At 46.5% G+C, this 26,452-nt stretch overlaps 1 protein-coding gene across 3 annotated transcripts in view; it reads left to right on the top strand.

Moving 5' to 3' along the window:
- The window catches only part of LOC138960026 (trafficking kinesin-binding protein 1-like), a 76,762-nt gene that overhangs the window by 42,907 nt on the left and 7,403 nt on the right, over positions 1-26,452 (top strand). For all 3 annotated transcript variants that reach the window (XM_070331750.1, XM_070331749.1, XM_070331748.1), the window contains exons 2-13: positions 5,164-5,240; positions 7,401-7,517; positions 8,007-8,104; positions 9,714-9,807; positions 10,658-10,736; positions 13,253-13,383; positions 13,750-13,824; positions 14,629-14,849; positions 16,164-16,361; positions 16,725-16,856; positions 17,668-17,819; positions 25,957-26,103. In XM_070331750.1, the coding sequence (XP_070187851.1) occupies positions 5,164-5,240; positions 7,401-7,517; positions 8,007-8,104; positions 9,714-9,807; positions 10,658-10,736; positions 13,253-13,383; positions 13,750-13,824; positions 14,629-14,849; positions 16,164-16,361; positions 16,725-16,856; positions 17,668-17,819; positions 25,957-26,103 (1,521 nt within the window). The remainder of the gene's footprint in view (positions 1-5,163; positions 5,241-7,400; positions 7,518-8,006; positions 8,105-9,713; positions 9,808-10,657; positions 10,737-13,252; positions 13,384-13,749; positions 13,825-14,628; positions 14,850-16,163; positions 16,362-16,724; positions 16,857-17,667; positions 17,820-25,956; positions 26,104-26,452) is intronic.

Consider the following 26,452-nt stretch of genomic DNA (forward strand, 5'->3'; position numbering starts at 1 on the left):
AAGTGTTTTAAATATGTAGATATTATGGGCATTGCATATTCAGAAAAGTTATTGTGCCCATGTTTCTTTAATGCAGTAATTGCTTATTCGATATCTTATTGTATGTGTCTCATGTGAAAGCACAACGGTGCTGCCAAGAAAGAAATGAAATACACGTTATCTTTTGCTTGATTTTGTTTCTTCGATATAAAAGAGCTCTCAGAAATGAAAAGGCAAAAAATACTGTTATTCGTTGTCAGCTCATGTTGCAAAGTTATTGAAGGCTGTTTAATTGAAATTGCACGAATGAAGCATTTTACTAATGTGCAGAAATTATGCACATGTTCTCTAATTCAGTAAATTCTAATTTTCTTTTTCTGCTGTCAAGAAATATTTGGAATGCATATATAAACTTTTCTTTGTATTTTCTTATGTTGGATTTAAAAGCTCAAATAGAGTTGTCAGAAAAGATTGCCCGCGAGAAGCATGAAACAATCTTTTGTTGGATTTGTTACATTAGATGTGAAGGAGAAAACCGTAGCCGTCAAAAGCGACCCACCAAAGAACCGTAAAGCGTGAACAACTTCTTGAAAAGCTGTGTGCAGATCAAACACTTCTCGTGTCTGTAATAAAAGCAGCAGCCTATTGGCGAGGATTTTTTGCATTGTCATAATCTTTCCACCACATGCTGTGTGACAGATTGTGTGTATGTGTGTGTTTGTGTGTGTGTGTGAGAGAGAGAGTGTGTGTTTGGGTGTGTATGTGTATGACAGTGTGTGTGTGTATAAATGTGTGTGTGCGTGTGTGTGTGGGTGTGTGTGCGGGCGTGTGTGTGTGTGTGTGTGCGTGCGTGTGTGTGTGTGTGCGTGTGTGGGTGGGTGTGTGTGTGTGTGTGTGTGTTGGTGGGTGCGTGCGTGCGTGCGTGCGAGTTGATGGAGTAGGGGTGGGTCTGTGTGTTCGTTCCCTGTGACGCTGTGACTTGCAGCTTTTTATCACAGCGTGATAAACCACTCACTGATTACAGTTTTCCCACTGTGTTCTTTCTCCTTCTCTTTTTTCTTGCATGATAAAACTGACTGGATAAGATAACTTTTTTTTTAATCATGTAACAAAGTTTGAGTTGCCAATCGAATGGTAAGGTGCAAAATAGTGCAGTCAAAAACGACACCCGTAAGCCATCGGGGAAACGAAAATCGTGAAGTCATCTCGCTAAACATTTGCAGATTACCTCACATGTCTGTAATACAATCGGCAACAGGCAGTTGTTGCTTTTTGTGGTTTTGTGCTTGTTTGTTTGTCTGTTGTTGTGGTTGTTTTTGTGTTGTTGGGTGTTGTTGTTGTTTTTGTTTTTTTGGAGGGGGAGCTAGATTGTTACGACTTTCCACAGCAGTCGAGCAGTCGGTGTGACAGAGTGTTGTCTGTGTTTCTGTCCCCGATTGACGCTGTGACTTGCAGCTTTTTATCAGAGTGTGATCTACCGCTCACCGATTATACGAGTAGTTAGGCCTGCTGCACTCGGTGGTTACTGTCAGAAATACTTCACGTGTTTCTTTCTCTGTCCCTTTCTTTTCTTTGGTAAAAGAGCTGACTAGATAAGATACTTGTAGTTATCTAATCGAGTTTGGGGTTACGAGCATCGATAACCATTTTGGGAATTGGATTACATTTTCTTTATTTTCTCTGTCTCTTCCTTTCTGTTTCTTCCAGCTCTCTGTCTCCGTCCGTCATTCTTCTGAGTGTTTCTGTCTGTCTCCCTCTCTCTCTCTCTCTCTCTCTCTCTCTCGGTTTTGACCTTTTCTTCACCTTTGTTGTCAGTCTGAGAATAACTAATGCATAGTTCATGCATAGTGATAGTAAGTCACAGTCCCTGTGTGATGACCTGTAACATAAAAGTATGAGACGTACGGGCAAAATGTTGCAGAATGATGATAAATTGACTTGCATCGGATTAGCAGCCCCCTCCTCCCCCCCCTCTCCCCGCCCCCACTTCTTATTCGTTTGTCTTGTGTTAATGAACAGATTAACGAGGTCATTGTTCTTGGAATGACATACTTGAGGAACCTGTTTGGTCGAATTATACAGATCTGTTTTAGTTTGCTTTTGCGTAAGTGAGACTGTGCCAAAAGGTCAGGTGTCATGTCTACTGTCCCGAATGACACACGATTGCTGACATTTCACCATTGCCAACAGAATAAACAAATAAGAAATAGGTAGAAAATGAATGTGAAAACTGACTTTAATTGTTGATCAGTATTTTCTATACCACTAACAAATAATCTACTTGCACATAGCTGTTTGGCAAATGTATGTTGCATGGGACATACTGACATGAAAGTGGAAGATGTTTTTCCCTCTAGAGAAACTACATATCAAGTTACACTTTTTGTGCTCTTCCATTCCAGTTGGCAATCAATTGTTAACGCATGTTATTAGAAAAAATAGAACGAAAACAGATTAGATAGAATGAAAAATGTACTGGTGATGTCATTTGGGACATACTGACATGAAAACGTCACCTTTTGGCACAGTCTCAAGTGCACTGACTAGTTTTGTTACAAACACATCTCAACTCATACTCTTTTGATTATGTAAGATGTTTATGTTTTTTCTGTTTCTGCTATCGTGTATTATTAGCTTTATTTGAGTGCACCAGTAGTGGATCATGTTGTTGTTGTTGTTGTTGTTGTTGTTGTTGTTTTATATCCGTGCGATAGCTGCATGCGAAGATTACACTTGATTTTTGTAACACCGCGAAAATGACGATGTTTTCGAGCTTTTGTTGAGCGAAGGGCCTAGGGGTGGGGTGGAGAGGAGAGGTAGAAAAGCAGACGTGGGCTGTTTCTGTTGTTATTGTTAAGGCTGTGGTTTTTTTTTGTGTGCTATGTTTTATCTGTTGTTGTTTTTTTGTTTTAAATTGGGGCTTTGAGCTTGCCTTCAAGTTTGTGTATTTCTGTGTGTATGTTGTACAGGACCCTCTGTGTATCAGAGAGAGGGGGAGAAAGAGGGGGGGGGGTGAACACAGTGTGTGGGCAGGGGGTTGGTGGGGGAGGGTATGGATGTTTTAAATCCTAGGGGCCCCACACCTTGAACACTGCACATGCAATCAACACCTGTTCCACATAATAACACAGCTATGGAAAGTATTTCATGCATTTTTATCACATTTGCATTTACTGTCAACAGAGCCAAACACAAACTTCTACGCGTTCGGGGACAACTGGGACTAGATTGTGGATGCATCACCCCCCCCTCCTCCCCCCAACTCCCACCCCTCCCCCCAACTCCCACCCCTCCCCCACCCTACATACTCATAAACACACACCCTCTTCCACCACATATACCCTCCCCACCCCCCCCACCCCCCCCCCACCCCCCCCCCCCCACACACACCTCCATCACACCCCCTCCAATCTTTAATTCACACATTGCTCATTGGCTGGGAACATTCATTCTTCCTTTCACAAAACCTCACGAAAAAACACTCCCCAGTTTAGGCATTTGCAGAACAAACACCGTCCATGAGTGTAAATGTTAGCTAGCATCAGGGCTTTGTTACTGTGAGCCATCGTGCATTGTGTGTGAATCTGTCCCACCAGGAATTTGTCCACTGTGAAATGTGTGTTGTTGCTGAAAATGTGTGTCATGGCCTGTTTGTTGGATTGAGCTGATCCCTCAGAAGAAAATGAAATGCGTTGATGAACTTTTTCAATAGAGGCTGTACTCATCAATGTTGTCAGCAGGCTTGCTTGCATTGTTGTAGCATCATTATTTCTTCATTTGTCTTCAGTATTGTGAGCTGTCTATGGCTTTAGTTTAATCGTTTTAATTCGCCTTCGTTGTTGTGAGCTTTCAACAGCTGAATCATTTGGTTTTTTATTCCGTTCTGTGAGCTGTTCATGCGTGAATCGTTTTACTTCTCCTTTAATGTTGTGAGCTGTCTAGAGCTAAATTGATTGTATTCTTGATCTCGTTTAGTGTTGTGAGCTATCTACTTCAGATTAATTTCTCCTATTTTCTGCATCGTCCATGGCTAATCATTTCAATTCTACTTCGGTGTTGTGAGCTTAATTCTACGACTGAGTCATTTAAATCTCCTTCAGGGTTTTGAGCTGATTACGGCTGAATCATTTCAGGTCTTCTTCAGTGTCGTGAACTTGTGAACTTGCTCTGGCTTAATCGTTTTATTCCTTAGTTAATGTTGTGAACTGCCTACCTCTGAGTCATGAACAAAACAATCGTTTGTTTTGGATTTGACTTTGTTTTATGCGGAGATCATTTTTGATTCTACGTACTTTAGCATTGTGTTATGTCTACGGCTGAATTGTGAATGAAACAATCTTGGTTTTCTGATTTATTTGTATACTTGGAGATATAAAAGTGCATTGATTCAGATGATTATTGAGATAAGCAGAAGATATGTTTGCTGCGTTACTGCTACTTTTGATGATGAGGAGGTGGAGGAGGAGGAGGAGGATGCTTATGAGGAGAGTGGTTGTTGTACAGAGGCCAGTAAGAGTTGTAAGTTAATTGAGGTGCAAGTTTTTTTTAACGCAAACTATTGAAAAAATGTCATTTACTCGGCTTCCTGGCGAGTGGGCGAAAACTGATTCCATCAAGATAAGATTTTTGTGACTATTTGTTTGTCTGTTCAGTTAAAAGACCGTTGGGTCGATATATTTGTGATTGTAAAACGTAATTTTGTCAATAACAACGTTTTAACAACTTACCTTTCTTGGTTTTTTGATTGCAAACTACAGTATTGAAGTTCACGAGTTTCCTTTTTGATAAAATCGTGCATTTAACAAGCAGGGTGTCATATTGTTTGTTCACCCTCATCTTGAGCATCGGAAAAATGTGTAATGACACAATACAAGAGGAGTTTGTTTTGAGAGTGTTTTACCACTGGCTTTATGTAAACATTTATCTTTGTCTGTCTGTCTGTCTGTCTGTCTCTCTGTGTGTGTCTCTCTCTCTCTCTCTCTCTCTCTCTCTCTCTCTCTCTCTCTCTCTCTCTCTCTCTCTCCCCCCCTGTTCGTCCTCTAAGATGTACACAAACAACTCGTGTGCGAAAGCCACTTTTGATATACTTTTTTAAAGTAATATTTTATTCATTTAGCTATGAACGGTTGTGTGTGTTGGTGTGTTTCAGTTCTATGAACGGTTGTGTGTGTTGGTGTGTTTCAGTTCTATGTGCGGAACGGGTGACCCAGATGACAAAGACCTACAATGACATCGAAGCTGTCACTCGCCTGTTGGAAGAGGTTAGTCAGTGTTGTGGGTGGGTGTTGTGGGAGAGCTGAAACATAATCTAACTAAATACCCTTCTTCAAGAGTATACTCATGTGAATTCTTGGGACTTTTGACTCAATATTCCGGAAGAATTAAACAATAAATTCAGCTCACAGGGTTACCCTGTTTCTGGGAGCCACATGAATCTGAAGCCGGATTTTGTTGTGCTTCATAGTGCTTCATAGTGCTTCATACGTCCTTCAACTTTGTTGAAAAGGCAGAGTAGGCTCAAAAGCATTCAAGATTTAAAATGTATTTCCTTTATTGTGTCTGCAAGAAAGGAGCTGTCAGCCTAAAATATATAGCAGAGTAAACATTGGCACCAGGTTCTGTTTGCTTTATATCCTAAAAAGGTAATAAATTCACATGTTGAAGATTTATACATGTATCGTGAAGTTGAAGTTAACAGTTGGTTGTAAAGAACAACACTTGAAACTACATTGAGTAATTTATAAATCGTGTGAAGCGGTCATCTGCTGGTTATGCTGCCTGAGAGAAATTACAGCCTCTGCTCTGCCCAGCTCCAATGATGACTTATTACTCTCCCTCATTCAAAGTTGTTAGAGTTTGTTTGCTTTTAAAACTGTAAATCATGTTTATCACACACCTCCCCCCCCCACACACACACACACTAATACACTCACACAAACACTTACACACACACACACGCACACACACACACATACACACACACACACACACACACACACACACACACACACACACACACACACACACACAACACATAGCCTACTCTGTTTTCATATTCCTGGCAGAGACAGATTGACCTCTGTAGTGACAGCTAGTGCAGTGTGCATGTAACAAAACAATCCCCTTATGGGCATTCAGCTGTTTACAGGTGCAGATTCCCCCCTTACAAGAAGCTTTGCAAAGAAGCCTTTCAACGTTTCAAGTACAAATGTAAACTCTAATAGCAGGAGCCTTAGGCGAATTCTCTGCATTAAGTTTGCTGTTTTTTGCTGTTTACCAGTCCTTCAAATCTGAAGCATTGGACGCAGAGACTGGTACAAAGAAACTCTTGGATGGTAGAGAATTTTGTTCACAAGATATTTGGCAAGCTTTTCTCTTCATTTCCATGTGTATATTTGGAAAGGAATTTCATGTTTCTGTGTGTGTTGTACAACCGCAAAGATGATATCAAGTAATTGCTTGCTTTGTTTAAGATACTGACATCCAAATGTCATTGGCATAGTCCTTCCGGTGAAAATGATTTGGCTCACCAACTCAGATCAAGCCGGGAGGCTTTGACATGGACACATACCAAAAATCAAGTTGGATTCTTAATGAATAAATATTTGACATCTCACTACTGTCAATCTAGCTGCAAAACCTATTCATTAAATGTCCAACTCCGCACAGAAAACAGTCAGAATGTTGATTTTTGGTATTTTTTGGGCGGGGATGTAGCTCAGTTGGTAGCGCGCTGGATTTGTATTCAGTTGGCCGCTGTCAGCGTGAGTTCGATCCCAGGTTCGGCGGAAATTTATTTCACAGAGTCAACTTTGTGTGCAGACTCTCTTCGGTGTCCGAACCTCCCCCCGTGTACACTACATTGGGTGTGCACGTTAAAGATCCCACGATTGACAAAAGGGTCTTTCCTGGCAAAATTCCTTAGGCACAGTTAATAATTGTCTACCCATACCCGTGTCACTTGGAATAATAGGCCGTGAAAGGTAAATATGCGCCAAAATGGCTGCAATCTACTGGCCGTATAAAATTTCATCTCACACGGCATCACTGCAGAGCGCCTAGAACTGTACCCACGGAATATGCGCGATATAAGACTCATTGATTGATTGATTGATATATGTTCAAGTTGAGGTATGGTCTTATCCCATGCACAAGCCTGCAGGAAAGATGTGAGATAGTGAGCAGAAGTGTTTTCACAGGAAGAACTGTGCCTTTCAAAAATAGGTTAGCTAAATGCACACTGGTGAAGAGCTACTGCCATGAAGATTCAACGTCTGTTTACCCCACACTTGGCAGTTCTTTCCTTTGGAAGTTTTCCTCTTTAGAATGGGTTACATATCACTTTCTGAAAAGTATTTCCTGTACTCATTTGTACGTACATTTAATTTATTTTTGTTCCGTTTTGTGTTGACTTCTAACAGAAAGAGCGTGACCTTGAGTTGGCAGCTCGCATCGGCCAGACTCTGCTGAGCAAGAACAAGGAACTTGCGAGTCGTGGAGACAGCCTAGATGAGCAGATCGGATTTGCCAATGATAAGGTGAGCATGAAACACGTGAAGATTGTTTTCTATGTATGATTGTCTGCTCAAACTGGCTTAGGTCAGTATGGGTCCCAATTTAAGAAAAAAAATCTGTATCAAGTATATCAAAGTAGGAATATTTATGTTACCATTCTTTATAAACAATTAGCTATGGAATGAATTTGATTCAGTTTAAGTTTCTAAGAATACTTCTACTTGTATGTGCCTTTGAGTGTTCAGATCGAGACAGTTTCTTGTTACCATTCTTTAATTACAACTGTTGAAGAGTCATTTGTCTTGTTTGTGTTGTGCCACATATAAAAGTCACTTTCTGCTGTCAATTTTTCTTTTTCTTTTTTTTACCCAGTATACGTTTGGTGACAAGGCCATCTGCAATGTAGGGACACTTTAGGCTGGTCCCAGGGGTGTCCTTTCATCGCAGGTACCACTTTACCACTGAACAGCCAGCCTTTGTATCACTTTGTGTGTCATATTGTGTGTCTTCAGATCGCCCAGCTGAAGCATGACCTGTCCATGAAGGATGAGCTGCTTAAGTTCTACTGTCAGGACCTCCAGGAGCAGTCTCCTGGGGACTACTGTCCTGGGTACGTTACATAATTATCATTTTCATCATGTTATACCTGTAGTGTCAGGATCTGCAGGAGCAGTCTCCCGGGCTGAGGTGCATGAGAAATTGACCAATCGGGTGGGAGCCAGTTGCGGTGTTGGATTGGTTGAAATTGAGATTTGTTGTGGTTTCAAGGAAACAGACCCCTCAGTTTGTTCCCTCCCGTCTGGGTGGCACCTACTTCCGGTTCGTGCCCCTCCGCCATGGGGACTACTCCCCTGGGTACATTACTGGTGATTTGTATCATGTTTTCTGGGCTTGTAATGTATTGTCAGGATCAGCTTGTCTTGTACTACGTTGAAAGCCCCTGGAGCAAATTTTTGATTAGTGCTTTTGTGAACAAGAAACAATTGACAAGTGGCTCTATCCCATCTCCCCCCTTTCCCCATCGCGATATAACCTTCGTGGTTGAAAACGACGTTAAACACCAAATAAAGAAAGAAAGAATCAGCTTGTCGTGTCTGATATGCTACAAGGGAGGGACGGGTCAGTGGAAGGATGGATGGACAGTTCGGACATGTAACAGGCATGGGAATTGTCCGCCGAACAGCGGATTTCCGCCGAATTTTTTTTTGTTCTGCCGAAAATGCAAAAGTGTCCGCCGAAAAAATAAAGGGGTGAGGCACACAAAAAAAGCACCGGTTACTTTGGCCTTTGCGCAAAAGCCCGCAAAAACTTTCCGTACTTTGTTCACGCACTGCTACCGCCCACCTCAGTTATTGAACTATTATGTTTGAAAGTAAACCAGATTGCACAGATTGTGTTACAAGTTACATTTTCCTGTTTGTCTCAACAGATACATTTTTTTACAAATTTAAACCATATATAATACATGTAAGCAAAATTTGGTACATTTTTGTACTAAAAACTCTGATTCTAAAAACAGAATTTAATGGCAAACTTGGAGCTCAGATGACACCAGATTGCACCATCTGGGTTCTTTGGAGAAAAAAAATTTCCGGGGGGGCATGCCTAGTAAGGCTAGGCGCTTCGCGCCGTCGACTTGACGCTTCGCGTCTTCAGTTATACATTTTCCGCCTTTTTTACAATTTTCAATTCCCATGCCTGATGTAAAAATTAAAATGTTTTGTTACTGAGCTTGTTGGTGATGATCCTGCAGGCCTTTCAGAAAAGGATTTTTGCATGAATTGGATGCAAAAATGATTTATTGGTTGTTATATATTTTTGAATTTGCTTTCCCAAGCATCTAGGACACAGCCAAGTGAATGCAGTTGTAGATCCTACAAGTAAAGTTTGTTAAGAAAGAGATAGAAAGCACACTTCTATTACCCACTGGTGTGTGTGTGTGAGTGTGTGTGTGTGAGTTTGTGTGTGAGTGAGTGTGTGTGTGAGTGAGTGTGTGTGTGAGTTTGTGTGTGTGTGTGTGAGTTTGTGTGTGTGTGTGTGTGTGAGTTTGTGTGTGAGTGAGTGTGTGTGTGAGTTTGTGTGTGTGTGAGTTTGTGTGTGTGTGTGTGAGTTTGTGTGTGTGTGTGTGTGTATGTGTGTGTGTGTGTGTGTGTGAGTGTGTTGTAGTAGTAGTAGAAAGCACACTTCTTTACCCATTGGTGTGTGTGTGTATATTGTAGAGATGGAGCGACCAACCTCAGCAAGGTCAACATTGAGATGCTGCAGAGGAAAGTGGGCACCTTGGAGGAAGAAAACATCCACCTTCGCCTGGAGGTCAGTTCACTTTCACCGTTTACTTCTTTGCTACAGTCCAACCCCCCTTTTTAGCCCTATCCCCCCCCCCCCCCCCCCAATCCCATTCAGATTCCCTCCATTTTAAGACCCTGGTTTTTTTCCAGACTTTCTTTCATAACCTCTGTTAATTTACCACCATTTTTCCAGACTCCCTTCTTCTTAAGACCTGATTTTCTCAGATTTTTGGAGGTCATAACAGGGTCGTTCCACTGGAGGTCGTAATAGATCGGTTCCACAGTATCTCATAATGGGCGAGTGTGGCTATCACTCAATGTCAAACCTCCCACTGTTAATTAATTCAGTGGATTCCTCAATTTGGACATTATTTTTGAAAGAGCATAAAAGTCAGACCATTCTACCTACAAAATGGAAACTTTGTGAACTCCTGATTCGACCGGCATGGTTGGCCTAGTGGTAGGGCGTCCGCCCCGTGATCGGGAGGTCATGGGTTCGAACCCCGGCCGGGTCATACCTAAGACTTTAAACTTGGCAATCTAGTGGCTGCTCCGCCTGGCGTCTGGCATTATGGGGTTAGTGCTAGGACTGGTTGGTCCGGTGTCAGAATAATGTGACTGGGTGAGACATGAAGCCTGTGCTGCGACTTCTGTCTTGTGTGTGGCGCACGTTATATGTCAAAGCAGCACCGCCCTGATATGGCCCTTCGTGGTCGGCTGGGCGTTAAGCAAACAAACAAACAAACAAATCCCTCATTCGAAGATAATGTACACCAAATATGAAGTAATTTGCTGATTACGCTTAGAAGTTATGAGCATGTTTATAGCGGGTGTCTGGTGTATTTGGTGTGTACAACGTGCAGTGTGTGTTGCAGAGCGCCCAGCTGCACGCTGACACAGACTGCCTGGAGGAGAAGGAGAAGAAACTGGTGGAGGACTGTCTGCAACAGCTAGGTGGGCAAACTTTGCTGTGGTTCTGTCATACAAATCAAATCAAATTCACTTTATCATCTGAAGCATGAGAAATTGCAATGGTGGTGTATATAACAAAAAGACAGACGAAATCCAAACACAGATAGACTACCAACGGTCCGCATTCAGAATCAAAAAACAACAAATTGTAGGTTATTGGAGCGTTTAATTGACAAAAAACAACAAATTGTAGGTTATTGGAGCGTTTAATTGACAAAAAACAACAAATTGTATACTGTTCAAAAAAAGAAACGCATAGTTGCTACTTGCCAAATTTGTTTTATTTTTCGAAAAAATTAACAGAAAATCCAATATTTAGATTATTTGTTTGAAATTTGGTATGGACACAGTTGAATGCACACACAGTTCATTTGCATCTTCAAATCAATCAGTCAATCAATACGATTGGGTGCCGAGGCTGTCAAGTCAGTAGGGGGTGTGACTGCCTTGAGCAGCAACAACTGCCCGGCACCTTCTGGGCATGGACTGGATCAGATGCCGGATATCTTGCTGTGGGATGGTGTCCCACTCCTCCTGAAGTGCCTGCAATAGATCGCGGTGATTTGCCGGCGCTTCTCGCCTGCGCACACGTCTGTCCAATTCATCCCAGAGGTGTTCTATCGGGTTCATGTCTGGCGACATGGCTGGCCAGGGAAGCACCTGGACATGGTGGTCGGTGAGGAACTGGGTGGTGAGTCGTGCTGTGTGCGGGCGAGCGTTGTCCTGCTGGAATATGGCATCCTGGTCAGCCAGAAGAGGAAGGGCGTGTGGGCGCAGAATTTCCTCCACGTATCGCTGGGCAGTTATGCGCCCTTGGACGTGCACCAGGGTGCTCCTTCCAGCGGTATTGATCGCCCCCCACACCATGACGCCTCCACCACCATGAACGGGTGCCTCATCCACACAGTTGGGCGCGTAACGTTCGTTTACTCTCCGGTAGACCCTCCTCCGACCATCATGTCGCTGGAGCAGGAAGTAGGACTCGTCGCTGAACCACACGTGTCTCCAGTGATTCCGGACGGTCCAGCGAAGGTGCTGGTTGCCCCACTGCACTCGGTTCTGGCGATGGCGGCGGGTGAGGACAGCTCCTCTGTGAGGTCTGCGAGCTCTCAAACCAGCTTCATGCAGGCGGTTCCGCATGGTCTGGTCCGATAATCGGTGTGGCCCGGGGAGAGCCTGGACAGAAGATGAGGCCGACAGGAAACGATTCCGGAGGTGGCGGAGCCGTATGAAGCGGTCGTGAGCAGCAGTTGTCGCCCTTGGTCTTCCCGCTCGTGGCAAGTCAGCAACGGAGCCAGTGGCTTGAAACCTGACCCACAGTCTACTGATGGTGCTCTGGGACACGTGGAAGTGCCTGGCGATTGCACTTTGACTTTGGCCTGCTTGTAAACGACCCAATGCAATTTGGCGGTCTTCTCTGCTCAATCGGGCCATCTTTCGTCGCTGAATTGTCGTCTGATTTCTTTGTGGCGAACAATCCGCTTTTATGGGTTTTGGAAGACATGGTGAGTGCTCAATATTCTCCGAGTTTCACGAGATTACACTGAAGCATGACGAGTGGTCATGCCAAATGAGCAATTTTGACATTGTAGCCACTGATAACGAATGCGTCACGTGCAGAGCTCACTTGTGGCAAAGGACGAAAGGTCGACGACCAGATAAACATTTTCTGCAGTTTGGTGGATATCCTTGTAGCCATATAACTAAATTAACCAAATATTACAAGCTATGCGTTTCTTTTTTTGAACAGTATACGGTAGGTTATTGGAGCGGTTAATTGACAAAAAAACAACAAATTGTAGGTTATTGGAGCGTTTAATTGACAAAAAACAACAAATTGTAGGTTATTGGAGCGTTTAATTGACAAAAAACAACAAATTGTAGGTTATTGGAGCGTTTAATTGACAAAAAACACGTTACAGGAGAGAGACGAAACACTACAACATTATTAACATTTGAATGCCTACATGTACAAACTAAAACAATTATTCTTAACTAATACCTCACTGCATACAAACAACATCGCCGTTAAAATGTAAATGATTCATACACAAAAATCACAATCAGTTCCTCTTAAAAATGTACAACAGGAGAAATATACATGCTCATAATTATAATCAAAACCTAAACAACAGCATCCGATGAATATCAATATCCTACTAGTTGCTTATAGAAGTGTTTGCTTGCAATGCTAGGTGGATGTTCGTTTAACTGGCATGTGTGTGTGTGTGGTTGCAGCGGAGGTCAACGGGCAGGTGGAGACGTTCGTTTAACTGGCATGTGTGTGTGTGTGTGTGTGTGGTTGCAGCGGAGGTCAACGGGCAGGTGGAGACGTTCGTTTAACTGGCATGTGTGTGTGTGTGGTTGCAGCGGAGGTCAACGGGCAGGTGGAGACGTTCGTTTAACTGGCATGTGTGTGTGTGTGGTTGCAGTAGAGGTAAACGGGCAGGTGGAGACGTTCGTTTAACTGGCATGTGTGTGTGTGTGTGTGGTTGCAGCGGAGGTCAACGGGCAGGTGGAGACGTTCGCGGAGGAGCTGAAACACAAGACGGAGGAAAGCTCACGGCTGAAAGAGGAGATGACCGGTCTCCTGGCGCAGTTGGCTGACCTCCACAAACGAGTCAGACAGGTGAGACACACACCATCAGTGTCTCAATCATCTTACTCGCTGGCATTGGGTTTGTTGTGGTAGGTGGGTGGGTGGAAAAACAAATATTGAAATAATAAATTAAAATATGGGAAAAATAAATACAACAGCTCATAATTATTGGTATGTCTGTTCATTGCAAAGATTATTAAATCAACGTGTACTCGTACTTGTGAATGTTATGTTTGGTAAAAACAAATTTTTTAAAACATTCCAAGAATTAACGTTTCTTGGGTTTTTTAATCTGCAAACAAACTCAAAAGTGTGGCGGACGGACGAACAGGGGTCTTTTCACTACAGTATCTGCTTTGTCAGAATGCTCACTGCAGTCTTTTGATATGTCCACAGTTGACGATAGAGAACATGGACTTGACAGAGAAGCTTCAGGCCTCCCAGGAATCCCAGAAACGCCTTACCAAAGAGGTGAGCTCATCTTTGCATTTATTATCTGTCCTGCTTCCTATAGAGATTGTTCATAATAATAATAATAATGAACATTTATTAATTGCCCCTTCTTGCTTGTGCTCACGGTGATGTACAATAGCAAAACAAACAATAATCAAATATATAGTTATCAAAAGGTTGATAGAATTGTTACCAGGAAATGTAACATTCTCTGCCTGATAGTACGCTCAATTCTTTGCAGGAGTGCTATAAATGTTGTAAGGTGATCTATGTTCTGCATCTTAAGAAAAGTTTGTTCCTTGTCTTGCTGTTCAACATTAGTCAAGAAGAAAAATATTAGTACAGACTGAAAACATTCTGATGCAGAGAACGGCATGAAGAAAACAAGAACGCTGGAGTGTGATTAACCATTCATACACCCTGGGTCCCCCTCCAACCCCAGTCTACTTGAAAACATAGCCATAAATGACAATGTTAGGAAAGAGAGAAATGTAATGATTAAGTGAATTTTCTCTTACCCAGGATTCGGGGCGAATACAAATATCCAATTTTTCCGAGCACTCTCCAGTCCACCCGGCTGGAAATGATGATGAATGTTGTTTATCGCCCTCAAGGTTGAACCATTAGGGGCAGAGCTGGAAATGGGTACCTGACCCAATTTAAGGCCAGGGAATGCAAGGGCAGCGAGGGAGAGCTAGAGGAGATGGGCACCGCCCTCATAAAGCTAGCCCTAGAAAAGTTTAGATCTCTAATATCTCGCTCCCTTACGATCAAATATGGTTATGGGAATACCTTTACCTTTTTACCTTCTCTCACCCACAGCTGAGTGACCAGCACGATCGTTACGACGAGCTTTTCGAGATGCTGGAAGAAGCGCAGGATGAGCTGCGAGGTCACCGTAACCGCGGCAACCCCAAGGCCACACGCCACCTCTACGCCTCCTCCCATTTTGGTTCCACGTGCGGCATGGACTCTCTGGCGTCAGAGCTGGAGAGCTCCCTGCATAACCAGGAGTGTGAGGACCAGGACAAGAAGGACCGCAGGTACAGTGGAACCTACCCTTTGAGACCTCCACAAATTTGAGAATAGTAGGCCTTGAAAATCTTGAAAGTGGAGGTGATGTTACCGTGGCCATGAAAAGAAAATCTGAAAAAGAACAAGGTTTTAAAAAGAAGAAAGTCTTAAGCTTAAAGCGGGATGGAGGGGGGGGGGGGGGGGGCGGATGTCTTAAATCAAGGTTTTCATTGTAGACGGGCAGGGATGTAGCTCAGTCAGGGCGGGGATGTAGCTCAGTCAGGGCGGGGATGTAGCTCAGTCAGGGCGGGGATGTAGCTCAGTCAGGGCGGGGATGTAGCTCAGTCAGGGCGGGGATGTAGCTCAGTCAGGGCGGGGATGTAGCTCAGTCAGGGCGGGGGTGTAGCTCAGTCAGGGCGGGGATGTAGCTCAGTCAGGGCGGGGATGTAGCTCAGTCAGGGCGGGGATGTAGCTCAGTCAGGGCGGGGATGTAGCTCAGTCAGGGCGGGGATGTAGCTCAGTCAGGGCGGGGATGTAGCTCAGTCAGGGCGGGGATGAAGCTCAGTCGGTAGCGCGCTGGATTTGTATCTAGTTGGCCGCTGTCAGCGTGAGTTCGTCCCCACGTTAGGCGAGAGATTTATTTCTCAGAGTCAACTTTGTGTGCAGACTCTCCTTGGTGTCCGAACACCCCCGTGTGTACACGCAGGCACAAGACCAAGTGCGCACGAAAAAGATCCTGTAATCCATGTCAGAGTTCTGTGGGTTATAGAAACACGAAAATACCCAGCATGCTTCCTCCGAAAGCGGCGTATGGCTGCCTAAATGGCAGGGTAAAAACGGTCATACACGTAAAAGCCGTGGGAGTTTCAGCCCATGAACGAACAAACAAACAAACAAAATTGTAGACAGTTTTGATCATTTCTAGTCCAGATCATTTTATGGGGAGTGTTTGTGTGTGTTTGTGTGTGTGTGTGTGTGTGTGTGTGTGTTTGGGTTATGTTCCATATTTATTTGAACCCAGACTATTACTTTACTGTTTCCTCTTTTGTTGTTGTTGTGGTTTAACACAGTAGAGTCAGTTTTAATTAGTTTGTTTGTTACATGTGTTCATTGATTCATTCAATATTTTGCACATGACTAATGTGCTGGAAAAAATGACCAGTCTCAAAAGAATTTTTCTTCAAAAATTAGTCTCAACCCCTTTGTTTAGAATTTTGATTAAATATAAGATACTCAATGCTTCTGTAGTGTAATGATTATTTAAGCCCGTTATCAAAATCCTGCAAATACAAGCCCAAGATATTCAAGGAACCAAGCAGTTGGCATTTCACTGTCTCTCACAGGGCTCGCAGCTGGAAGATCTTTGAGACGGCGCGAGCAGCTCGCAAGGCAGCGTCCAAGTCTTCGCGCGACAGCTCGGTGAGAATGTCTGTGTCGACGTGCAGCATACAGGATCCTAACAGTCAGATGCCCTCCACCGTCAACTCTGACAACGACTCTTTTAGCGACGGCTACAGTGCTGACATGGACAGCATGTATGGGTGAGTGTTACAAACGCAATTGCACGCACATACATTCACACACACATACACGTTCAGGCACGCATGATCCCACATGCATGCACACACAGGCACACGCACCCACACACAAATACATGCATGCTTTACACACACACACACACTCACACTCACACACACGCACACACACACACATGCGTTCACACACACACATGCTGGCACACACACACATGCTGGCACACACACACACACACACATGCATGCGTGCACACACTAACACACACAAACTAACACACATTCACCCACAAACACACACACACAGTTTCAGCTCATCAACGCAGAAGAAGAAAAAGTTTAATGGGAGTAAATTAGTTTTTTCCGCTGCAGGTCCAGTTCCGAGCTTGGTCGGCCAGGCATCCCCGGCTCCAACGATCTTGAGAGCGCCCTTAGGAGACTGGCCATCAGACGTGCTAACGATCTCAACGAGCGAGACTTCAACATTTCACAGACTGAGATGAGGTATGGCAGTCAGTCCCAACTGGTTTATACATGTATCAGTGATTTTTATGGAGTGATAAGTAAAGTGTAGATAGTACATGAAAGCTTTCCTACTTTTAAACGGTATGTTATATGTCCGTCTGTCAGTTATGTCCTAATGTTGTATATATATATATATGTCTTGTATACTTGCCATTTACATATTTATTATAGATGTTGAAGGATGAATGATGACACATTGTAGACGGATGCATGTTTTTGATTAAAAGGCCCACAATGATGTGCTTGGCAACAACAACAAAAACTACAAAAAAACTAGACAATATTGGCCTAACTGCTGATCTATTGAGAATAAAACTGCTGGTGATTTAAAAAACAAACTAAAATTTTTATTTTTTTTTTAAACTAAAAACTAGGCAGCTACGTTTAAGTGCAGACCTTTGTGATGAGACCGTTTATTGTAAAACCAGTTATATGACTGGAAAGACCATTCATTCCCCTACAGCAAACTGATTGAGTTTACATAAGGTAGTGTTTTGTACAGTGGAAACTAGAACACAGACACTGCCCAAAATCAAATTCACAAAAGCAAGGTACCCGCATTAAAATCATCAAACAATCAGAAGAGCCAAAACACAACAAATTGTGCATGTCTTTGAAAAGAATAATCAAATTTGTTCTGAGGAACGATATGGACAAAGGATCTTTATATTATGATCTGTGTGGTGTTACTGGTGGTACATAGTGTACCATGTACATCCAATGTTCATTATTATGCGCCATATCTTAACATGTCAATGATAATGATTTACACATGTTTGTGATTGTGCAGGGATGATGCACTGGGAGCCTACAAGATGGGCGACACACCGGACAGCGTGTCTTCCCCCCCTAGCGGTTACTCCTACCTGGGCTCCAGCAACATCCATCCCTCACCCACCTTCAAGTTACCTGACAAGCTTCAGATCGTCAAGCCAATGGAAGGTATGATAACAATAACAATAACAATAACAGCACTTTATTGTCCATTAAAATATTACATAAAAATGGAAATTTTTCTTCGGCACACCCTGTCTGCCTGTAAACGATTATAACAACAATTGTATAGGACGACACACATAAAACATAAAACATAAAAGGGATACAATCAAATATGATATTGCACTATGTAAATTTACCCTCTCATATCACAGGAGTTGGGTTTCACAGCCGAGTAATCACATTACATGATAAGAGAGAGAGAGAGAGAGAGAACTGAACTGAGTTGAACAGAACTTGATTTTACAAGGATTAAGATTTAAGGCTGGGCTTTTTCTTACAATCTGTCCTTGGGAATAACACAATCACACACAGACCGACACTATCAATTTATACTAAAACGCTTCTAAACGCTGCGTGGGTACAATTATCTCCCATAACCATGCGCCACCGTGGATCCCAAGCACTGTCTGAGTGCTTCCCCCTTACAGGATGTAGGTGGCGCGTCCTCTTTCTTTTTTCGCGCGTGACAGTAGGCTGTGTTTCTGCTGCGCTCCCGGATTATTTTGGATTCTAGAGTCTTCTTTTCTGTGTGGAGTACCACCTGTTGGATTTTTGTGTGTTATTCCACTTCTGGCTTGAGGCTACGTTGTTTTTCTTCCAACTTGTGCCTCCGTTGTTGTGTGGCGGACTCGGCGTGCCTACCGTCCTACTTCGTGGTGACCGGTCGTCTGCTTCTCGTTTCGCCTCATTCACTTGAGTATTGACCTAATTTTCTTTGAATTTTGTTAATTCTCGATTTTTTAAGGGTACGTACAGGGCGAGGTAGGATGTCTCGTCTTGTTTTGGGCTCTGGTTCTACGGAACCAGAGTCTGCCGGGGGCAACCCTTCTCCGGGCGCACAGCGTCATGTTTTGCGCACGGACAGGGGGACCTTTCGGCGCTCCGACTCTCCCTCCCCAAACGCTTTGCGTTTGCGGCGAGGGAGGGCGGAGAAAGCCTGTTTGAGCAAGCTCAATGCGAGCTTGCTCAAACAGGCTGGGCTTGAACCTGGGACTTCGGGCGGGGCTGCGCCGTCGAAGGTTCGGGGAAGGTCGAGGGGAAAGAAAAAGCTTCTTTCTCCTTCTCCTTCCGTGGAACACGCTTCCCCCCCTTCGACGCCGTTGTCCGGCCCTCAGTCTCAGGCTTCAGCTTCTCCCGGTTTCAAGCCTGGGGGGAAGGTTTCCTTTTCCTCCCTGGCTCGAATCCGGGGGCGGGTCGATTCCCAACCCTCTTTGGGGGTTGGTGAATCTGATCTAGGGGCTACGGGAGAGACTCAGGTTTCGACTTCTTTCTTTTCCGGTGCCTCTCCTGTGCCCTCCTCGGTTTCCACCGCTGTGGAAACCAGGAGGGACACGGGTCCTCCTCTGAACTCCCTCGCTGGGTCGTCTACTGCTGTTTCGACAGTAGTCTCGGACTCATGGGGGGGGAGATCGGAGGAGATGACGGGGTCTATGAATTCCCTCCCCGCTGGGGTTGGGATGCGAATTGACCCCGTTCAGGGCGGTCCTGTGGGGGCAGGGGTTTCAGGCTTCGTGCCTACGACCACTGCTACTACGGTTCCCTCTGACGTCCGTGTGACTGGTGGCTGTCCCTCTATGAAACGCTCCGGCCGACTAGTTACTGGACGTGGAGGTGTTCGACAGAACGTGGTACTTCTGTCGAATGGTCAGGGCGACGGGAACATTGTTTCTGTTGCTCAGACCGACACCTCCGACCGGACCGTCTTGACCCCACGCCATTCCTTAGCGTCTGGTGTTCGGGTGACGGATGGTCCGGACCAAGGGTCCGGAACGGTCCAGGCTTACGGGTCGGGATCGAACCGGACCCACGGGTCCCGACTGGACTTGACCTCCGGGTTTGGTCCGGACGGGACCCATGGTACGGGACCGTACCGGACCTTAGGGTCCGGTGCGGGACAGTACCTCTGGCCCTTGCCGGACCCCCGGACCTACGGGTCCGGATGGTACGGTACGGGACCAGTGGTCCGGTCGGGACCGGACCACCCGACCACCTCTGTTGGTCCGGGTGGTCTGGCACCGAACCGGAACACACCGGACCACCGGACCTACGGGTCCGGATGGTACGGTACGGGACCAGTGGTCCGGTCGGGACCGGACCACCCGACCACCTCTGTTGGTCCGGGTGGTCTGGCACCGAACCGGAACACACCGGACCACCGGACCTACGGGTCCGGGTGGTACGGTGTTTCCACGTCCGGACCGAACCACCCGAACACTTTTGTGGGTACGGATGGTTCTGTGCCGAACGGGACCGGACCGGACCACCGGACCGGACCGGATCACCGGAACACCGGACCACCCGACCGGACCGGATCGGCACCCCCGACCGGACCGGACCATTTCTTTTCTGATCAGACCCGATGGGTCCCTGTTCAGTCTATAAATGGCGGGGGTTCGTTGGCTGGACTGACCCAACAGTCGCAGGGTTTTTGTTGTTCTCTCCCTTCGGCTGCTGGAGACGTTTCGTCTTTGGGGCAGGGGTCTTCGCGGCCTCTTGCTTCAGTGGGCGTTTCGTCACAGCCTACTTCATCACTTTCGGCTCCTCCCCCTCAAGCTTCCTACACTCCTGCTGTTGAGGAGTTGTCGGGAAGTGAAGAGGAGAGTGAGTCAGAGGACGATGGGGAGGAGGATCAGGGTCGCCCTGAGGTTAACACTGATTCTCTACCCTTGCCGGTTTCTGATGGAACTTCCGAAGCTATGCTTCGTACTTTCCAACAGTACATGACAGACATCACGCGGCGTCTTGACGCCACGGATGCCTCTCTTAAGCGTCTGTCGTCTAGTGTTCCCAACCCTTCGGTTGACACACAGGACGTGGAGTCTGAGGACGAGAGGCAGGAGGCTCTCCCTCGCACAGCTAGAAGGACGTTTGAACAGTTTCAGGACGTCCTTCCCTCCGACGCCCTCTCGTCCTTGGAATCCGCTTCGGCCCGGGCGCGGGAGGCACACGCCGCGTCTGCTGGCAGCTCGTTTTATGAACGATCCGGCCGCCAGCAATTCGCGTTCCACCCTAGTCTTAGTGCCACGGTGGAAGCGGCAGCACATCGCCTGAGGAGTACAGATTCACGTGCGAACGCGACCTATGTTCCTCGGGAGGACGCGGATTCAGTGCCGTGCTTTCCTTCGGGAGGCGCACCTCCACTGTTTCCTCGTGTCCAATCTGTTTCGTCCCTCCCTTTTCCCTTTGACTCTCGAACTCTCCCTTTCCAGACTTCGAGTGTTCAGGGTGGGGCTGACGGTGATGTGTTCGTTGGGGAGGTGCCTTCGGTCAAGAAGGTGGAACTGAGCTCTGCTTCGTTCCACAATCTTGAGGCCACCGTTTCTTCCATTGTCGAGGCCCAATCACAGGCCTTGACATGGATGAGCACGCTGTCCACACTGTTGGACCCTCCCGATCGGGCAGAGTCCGATTCCACTCGGGTCCTTGACACGGTTCGAGTGGATCGGGCTTTGCATGCCGTGCGTTCGTGCGTGACGACTGCGGCAGAATTGGCCATTGGAACACGGGTCCACTTGTTGGCCCTGTTCCGTGATCATTTTCTGGCTACTTCTTTAGTGCCTCCGGATATGAGGAAGAGTCTGAGGAACACGTTTCCTCAGCCTTCTTCCCTCTTTCATCCGGGCACTGTCCGTTCTGTGGTGGAGTCCACACGCCAGAGGAACACTGATTCTCTGATGGTTGGCCTCGCTGCTTCGGCGACGTCGGCGGGGAGTAAGAGAAGTGCTACAGTCACCTCCAGCTCCCAGCCTCAGAAGAAGAAGAAGAAGAAGCCAGTTTCACTGCCTCCTTCTTCCTCCTCTCAGGCGCCTGTCGCGTTCCCCCCTGCGGCCCCGGCTTCTCGTGCTCCCAAGCGCAAGAGGAAGGGTGCTCAGACAGGTAAGGGTAAGCAGCACCACCAGGGGGGTGGTCGCAAGCCTGCGCCTGCCCGCCAGCAGAATTTTCAGTGAGTCCCGGCCCTACGTTGACGCCCCCTCAAGTTGCCCCTCTTTCGTCCGTCGGTTCCCTTTTTCGGGCCCGCGACATGTGGGGCAGACTGGTCTCCAACCAGTTTATTTTGAGGGTGGTGGGGTCGGGGTTTTCTCTACCGCTGTCGTCACAACCTCCATTGTCCGCTCTACCTTTGACGTTCCCCCCTCCTCGAGACCCTGCCAGATGGCAGGCTCTTCAAGACGAGGTGAACTCGTTGGTCGAGAAGAAGGCTGTCTACCCCCTTTCTCAGCCTTCTCCGGGGTTCTACTCCCGCCTGTTCACCGTCCCCAAAAAGGACGGCAGGTTCAGGCCGGTGTTGGACCTCTCCACCTTGAACTTGTACCTTCGCAGGTGCAAGTTCAAGATGGAAACCCCTTCGTCGGTCCGGTTGGCCATCCGGCCAAACGATTGGGCCACGTCTGTGGACCTCCAGGATGCTTACTTCCACATCCTGGTGGCCCCGGGGTACCGACATCTGCTCCGGTTTGTTTGGGAGGGCACAGTGTTCGAGTTTCGGGCCCTCCCATTCGGCCTGTCCTTGGCCCCGCTGATTTTTACAAAGGTGGTCAAGGAGCTGGCGGCGTTGGTCAGAGCTCAGGGTGTGCGTTTGCGTCAATATTTGGACGATTGGCTCACCCTGGCCCAGTCTCGCGATCAATGCCTCCAACACACCCGGCAGGTCCTGGACCGGACCCATGCCTTGGGGTTCCAGATACAGTGGCACAAGTCGGACCTCGTGCCAGCCCAGCAGTTTTGCTACTTGGGGATGGCGTTCGACACAGTGCTTTACACTGTGTCTCCCTCCCCGGACAGAATCCTCTCCCTGAGGCGAAAGATCCTCTCCATTCAGGCTTGCCGCGCTGTTCCTCACAGACGGCTGGCGGAACTGTTGGGTTCCATGGAGTCTGTCGCTCTGCTGCTGCCCCTTGCAAGGCTACACAAACGTCCCCTGCAACGGGCAGTAGCAGATCGGACTTCCAGGCCTCTCGATTACACCGAGTTGGTCCAGATCGGGCCTTGGTTTCACGAGGCTGTAGTCCAATGGCTGGACCCGATCTGGCTCAACTCTGCGGTGCCTATCCAACCGAGACGGCCGTCTCTCTTCCTGTACACCGACGCTTCTACGCGGGGTTGGGGGGCCCACCTGGACCTGCACGAGGCCCAGGGGGTCTGGACCCAGGAGGAGTCCCTCCTACACATCAACTTTCTAGAGTTGGAGGCGGTTCGTCGGGCTCTGCTGGAGTTTCGCCTCCTGATTCGGGATCAGGATGTGTTGGTCCACGGGGACAACACCACATGCCTAGCTTACCTTCGCCACCAGGGGGGCACCAATTCTCGGTCCCTCTCCCTGTTGGCGGAGGAGATTCTGCTCTGGTGCCAGACCAATCAGGTCCGGATGTCAGTCCAATTCGTTCCGGGGAAACTGAACGCCCTGGCCGACATTCTCAGTCGGGGCGATCAGGTTCTCCCCACAGAATGGACCATCGCTCACAACGTTCTACGGCGTCTGTGGGCAAGGTGGGACCGTCCTCTGATCGATCTGTTCGCAACTCGATTCAGCGCTCGGCTTCCCAGGTACGTCAGCCCCTTTCGAGACACGAATGCGTTCCACGTGGACGCATTCACTCTCTCGTGGAGGCTCCTCGATGCTTACGCCTATCCCCCGACATCTCTGATTCCGAGGGTACTGGCAAAGTATCTGCAGGAACGGCCAAGACTGATTTTGGTCGCGCCTTACTGGCCAACAGCTCCGTGGTTTCCAGATCTTCGCGGTCTCACCCACGTAGACCCTCTACCTCTGAATCTGGACGGGGGAAGTCTGCTCCAGCCTCGATCAGGCCTCCCTCATCCACGTCCAGAGAGTCTGTGCTTGACCGCATGGCTCTTGTGCGCTCCAAACTGCTTGCACTAGGATTGCACAAGAGTTCAGTAGAGTTTTCCTTGAACGCTAAGAGGCGATCAACTAATCAGCTCTACGACTTACGCTGGAGAGCTTGGGCCTCCTTCGCCTTGTCCAAGGGGATAAAGCCGCTTTATCCCTCAACACAGGACTTGGCCAACTTCCTGGTGGAAGTGTATCAAAAGAAGAGTCTTTCTTCTAAGACTCTTCTTGGATACAAATCTGCCATCACTTCCACGATTGCGGCTGCTACTGGTCGCAGACCTGAACACTTGATCAGTTCCTCCCTCATCGCTAATGTCCTTTCGGGTATTAGCAATGCAGCGGTGTCTAAACCTCGGGTTTCATTTCCCAAGTGGGATGTCTTCCTGGTTCTCAAACTCCTGCGTAGCAAGGAGTTTGAACCCCTGGCAGGCATTAGTATCAAGTTCCTGACTTTTAAGACTGTGTTCCTCATCGCTTTAGCCACTTGCCGTAGACTCAGTGGTATTCAAGCTTTGAGTGGCCTGGAATTTGACATTGAGTTCACCACACATCAGGTGACGTTGGCTTTCCTACCAGACTTTCGAGCCAAGAATCAGAATGCCTCGGAGTTGTCCAAACCAGTAGTCATTCAAGCCTTGGCTCCCACTCTTGAACATGATGACCCTGATCGCTTCCTCTGCCCAGTACGTGCCCTTAGAGTGTACCTGGATAGAACACGTAGCTTTCGGTCTTCTAAGCGGTCACTGTTTGTCTCGCTTAATCCGAAGTACCAATCGGATATTTCTAGACAAACTTTAGCTCGTTGGCTGACCTTGCTTATCAAACAGGCTTATGTTCATGCTCAAGTGGATGTGGTCCCTGACATCAGGGCACACGAGATTCGGGCTATCGGCTCCTCGTTGGCGCACGTGCGGGGTGCCTCGCTCCAAAGCATAATGGCGGTCGCGTTCTGGAAGACTCCAGCCACGTTTATTAACCACTATATGCGAGACTTTTCCAGTCTCAGGCTTGACCAGTCCTATGGCATTGCCAAAGCAGTGGTTGCCAGCATGGTCACGTCAGTCTAAGGTATTTTTCTTGGGTATATTTTCTTTTACGGTAGTACTGTTCGAAAATTGCCTGGGTATCTTAATCCTTGGATTTAAGTGATTTTGATTAAGGAGTTTAATACTCTACATATCACCCTCACACCACTCTGGTATTCTGTGCAAGAATAGTACTGTCGAGGTAAGTGTTATATTGACTGTAAGGCTTCTTTTTAAGCCTACTGTCTATATGATACTTACCGAGACAGTACTATTAGAGTTTCCCTCCCGCCTCCCCTCTTGATATGTTATGGGCTTTTTGAGGGTCTGCAGCTCATAAAGAAAGAGGACGCGCCACCTACATCCTGTAAGGGGGAAGCACTCAGACAGTGCTTGGGATCCACGGTGGCGCATGGTTATGGGAGATAATTGTACCCACGCAGCGTTTTGTCCAATTTTTTCGGCCTATAATAGATAATGTGCAAGAATAGTACTGTCTCGGTAAGTATCATATAGACAGTAGGCTTAAAAAGAAGCCTTACATTTTCTTACAATCTGTCCTTGAGATGAACACACGAACACACAGACTGACACTATCAATTTATACTAAAACGCTTCTGAGGTAAAAATTAAAAAGAGAGAGAGAGAGAGAAAGACAATGACTTTTCTTTGACAATTCTTTATTTAACAAGGGTAATAGAGTAAGCAGTGATCTGGTTGTTTACATCTGGCCCTTGCCCTAAAGCGGGACTAATCTACCATGTCTAAAGAATAAACAAACAATTGTTAGAGTGATGGAGGGAGGGAGGTTTGGGTGGTATGTATGTGTGTGTCTGAGCGTGCGCGTGTTCTTGAATGTGCGTGCATATGTGTCTTGTCTGTCTCTCTGTCTGTCTCTCTGTCTGTCTCTCTGTCTGTCTCTCTGTCCGTTTGTTTCTATTAATGCGCTTGTGTTTTTGTGTGTGCATGAATTTGTGTACTTGTATGTGTGTGTGCTTGAGTACCTCCATGCATTTGTGCCTCTATGTGTCTTGGTGTGTGTTTGCATTTCATCATCTGTCTGTGCATACATATGTGACAGAGTATGTGTGTGAGTGTGTGCACATGCATTAACATGTCATGCTTGTTTGGACCTATATTTTCAGACATATTCATATTTAAAACCCTCACATGGTCTTAAGATTGTGTTTTATCTGTGCAGGATCCGTGACGTTACGTCACTGGCAGCGGCTGGCACAGCCACACCTGGGAGGGTTGTTTGAGCGCAGGGAGGGGGTGAAGGTCAGGGGGGAGCGCAAACTCGACCTTGACGGGGAGGTCTACACGCTCAGTGACTTCGAGGAGGATGGTGAGTACAGTGGAACCCCCCCCCTTTTAGGACTCGAAAAATCTTCAGAGATCTAGGGAGTACATTTACAGAGGTTATGAATAACAAAAATCTGAAGATCTAGGGAGTACATTTACAGAGGTTATGAATAACAAAAATCTGAAGATCTAGGGAGTACATTTACAGAGGTTATGAATAACGAAAATCTGAAGATCTAGGGAGTACATTTACAGAGGTTATGAATAACAAAAATCTGAAGATCTAGGGAGTACATTTACAGAGGTTATGAATAACGAAAATCTTAAGATCTAGGGAGTACATTTACAGAGGTTATGAATAACGAAAATCTGAAGATCTAGGGAGTACATTT

The sequence above is a fragment of the Littorina saxatilis genome, linkage group LG2, assembly GCF_037325665.1.
Source record: "Littorina saxatilis isolate snail1 linkage group LG2, US_GU_Lsax_2.0, whole genome shotgun sequence".
NCBI lineage: Eukaryota > Metazoa > Mollusca > Gastropoda > Littorinimorpha > Littorinidae > Littorina > Littorina saxatilis.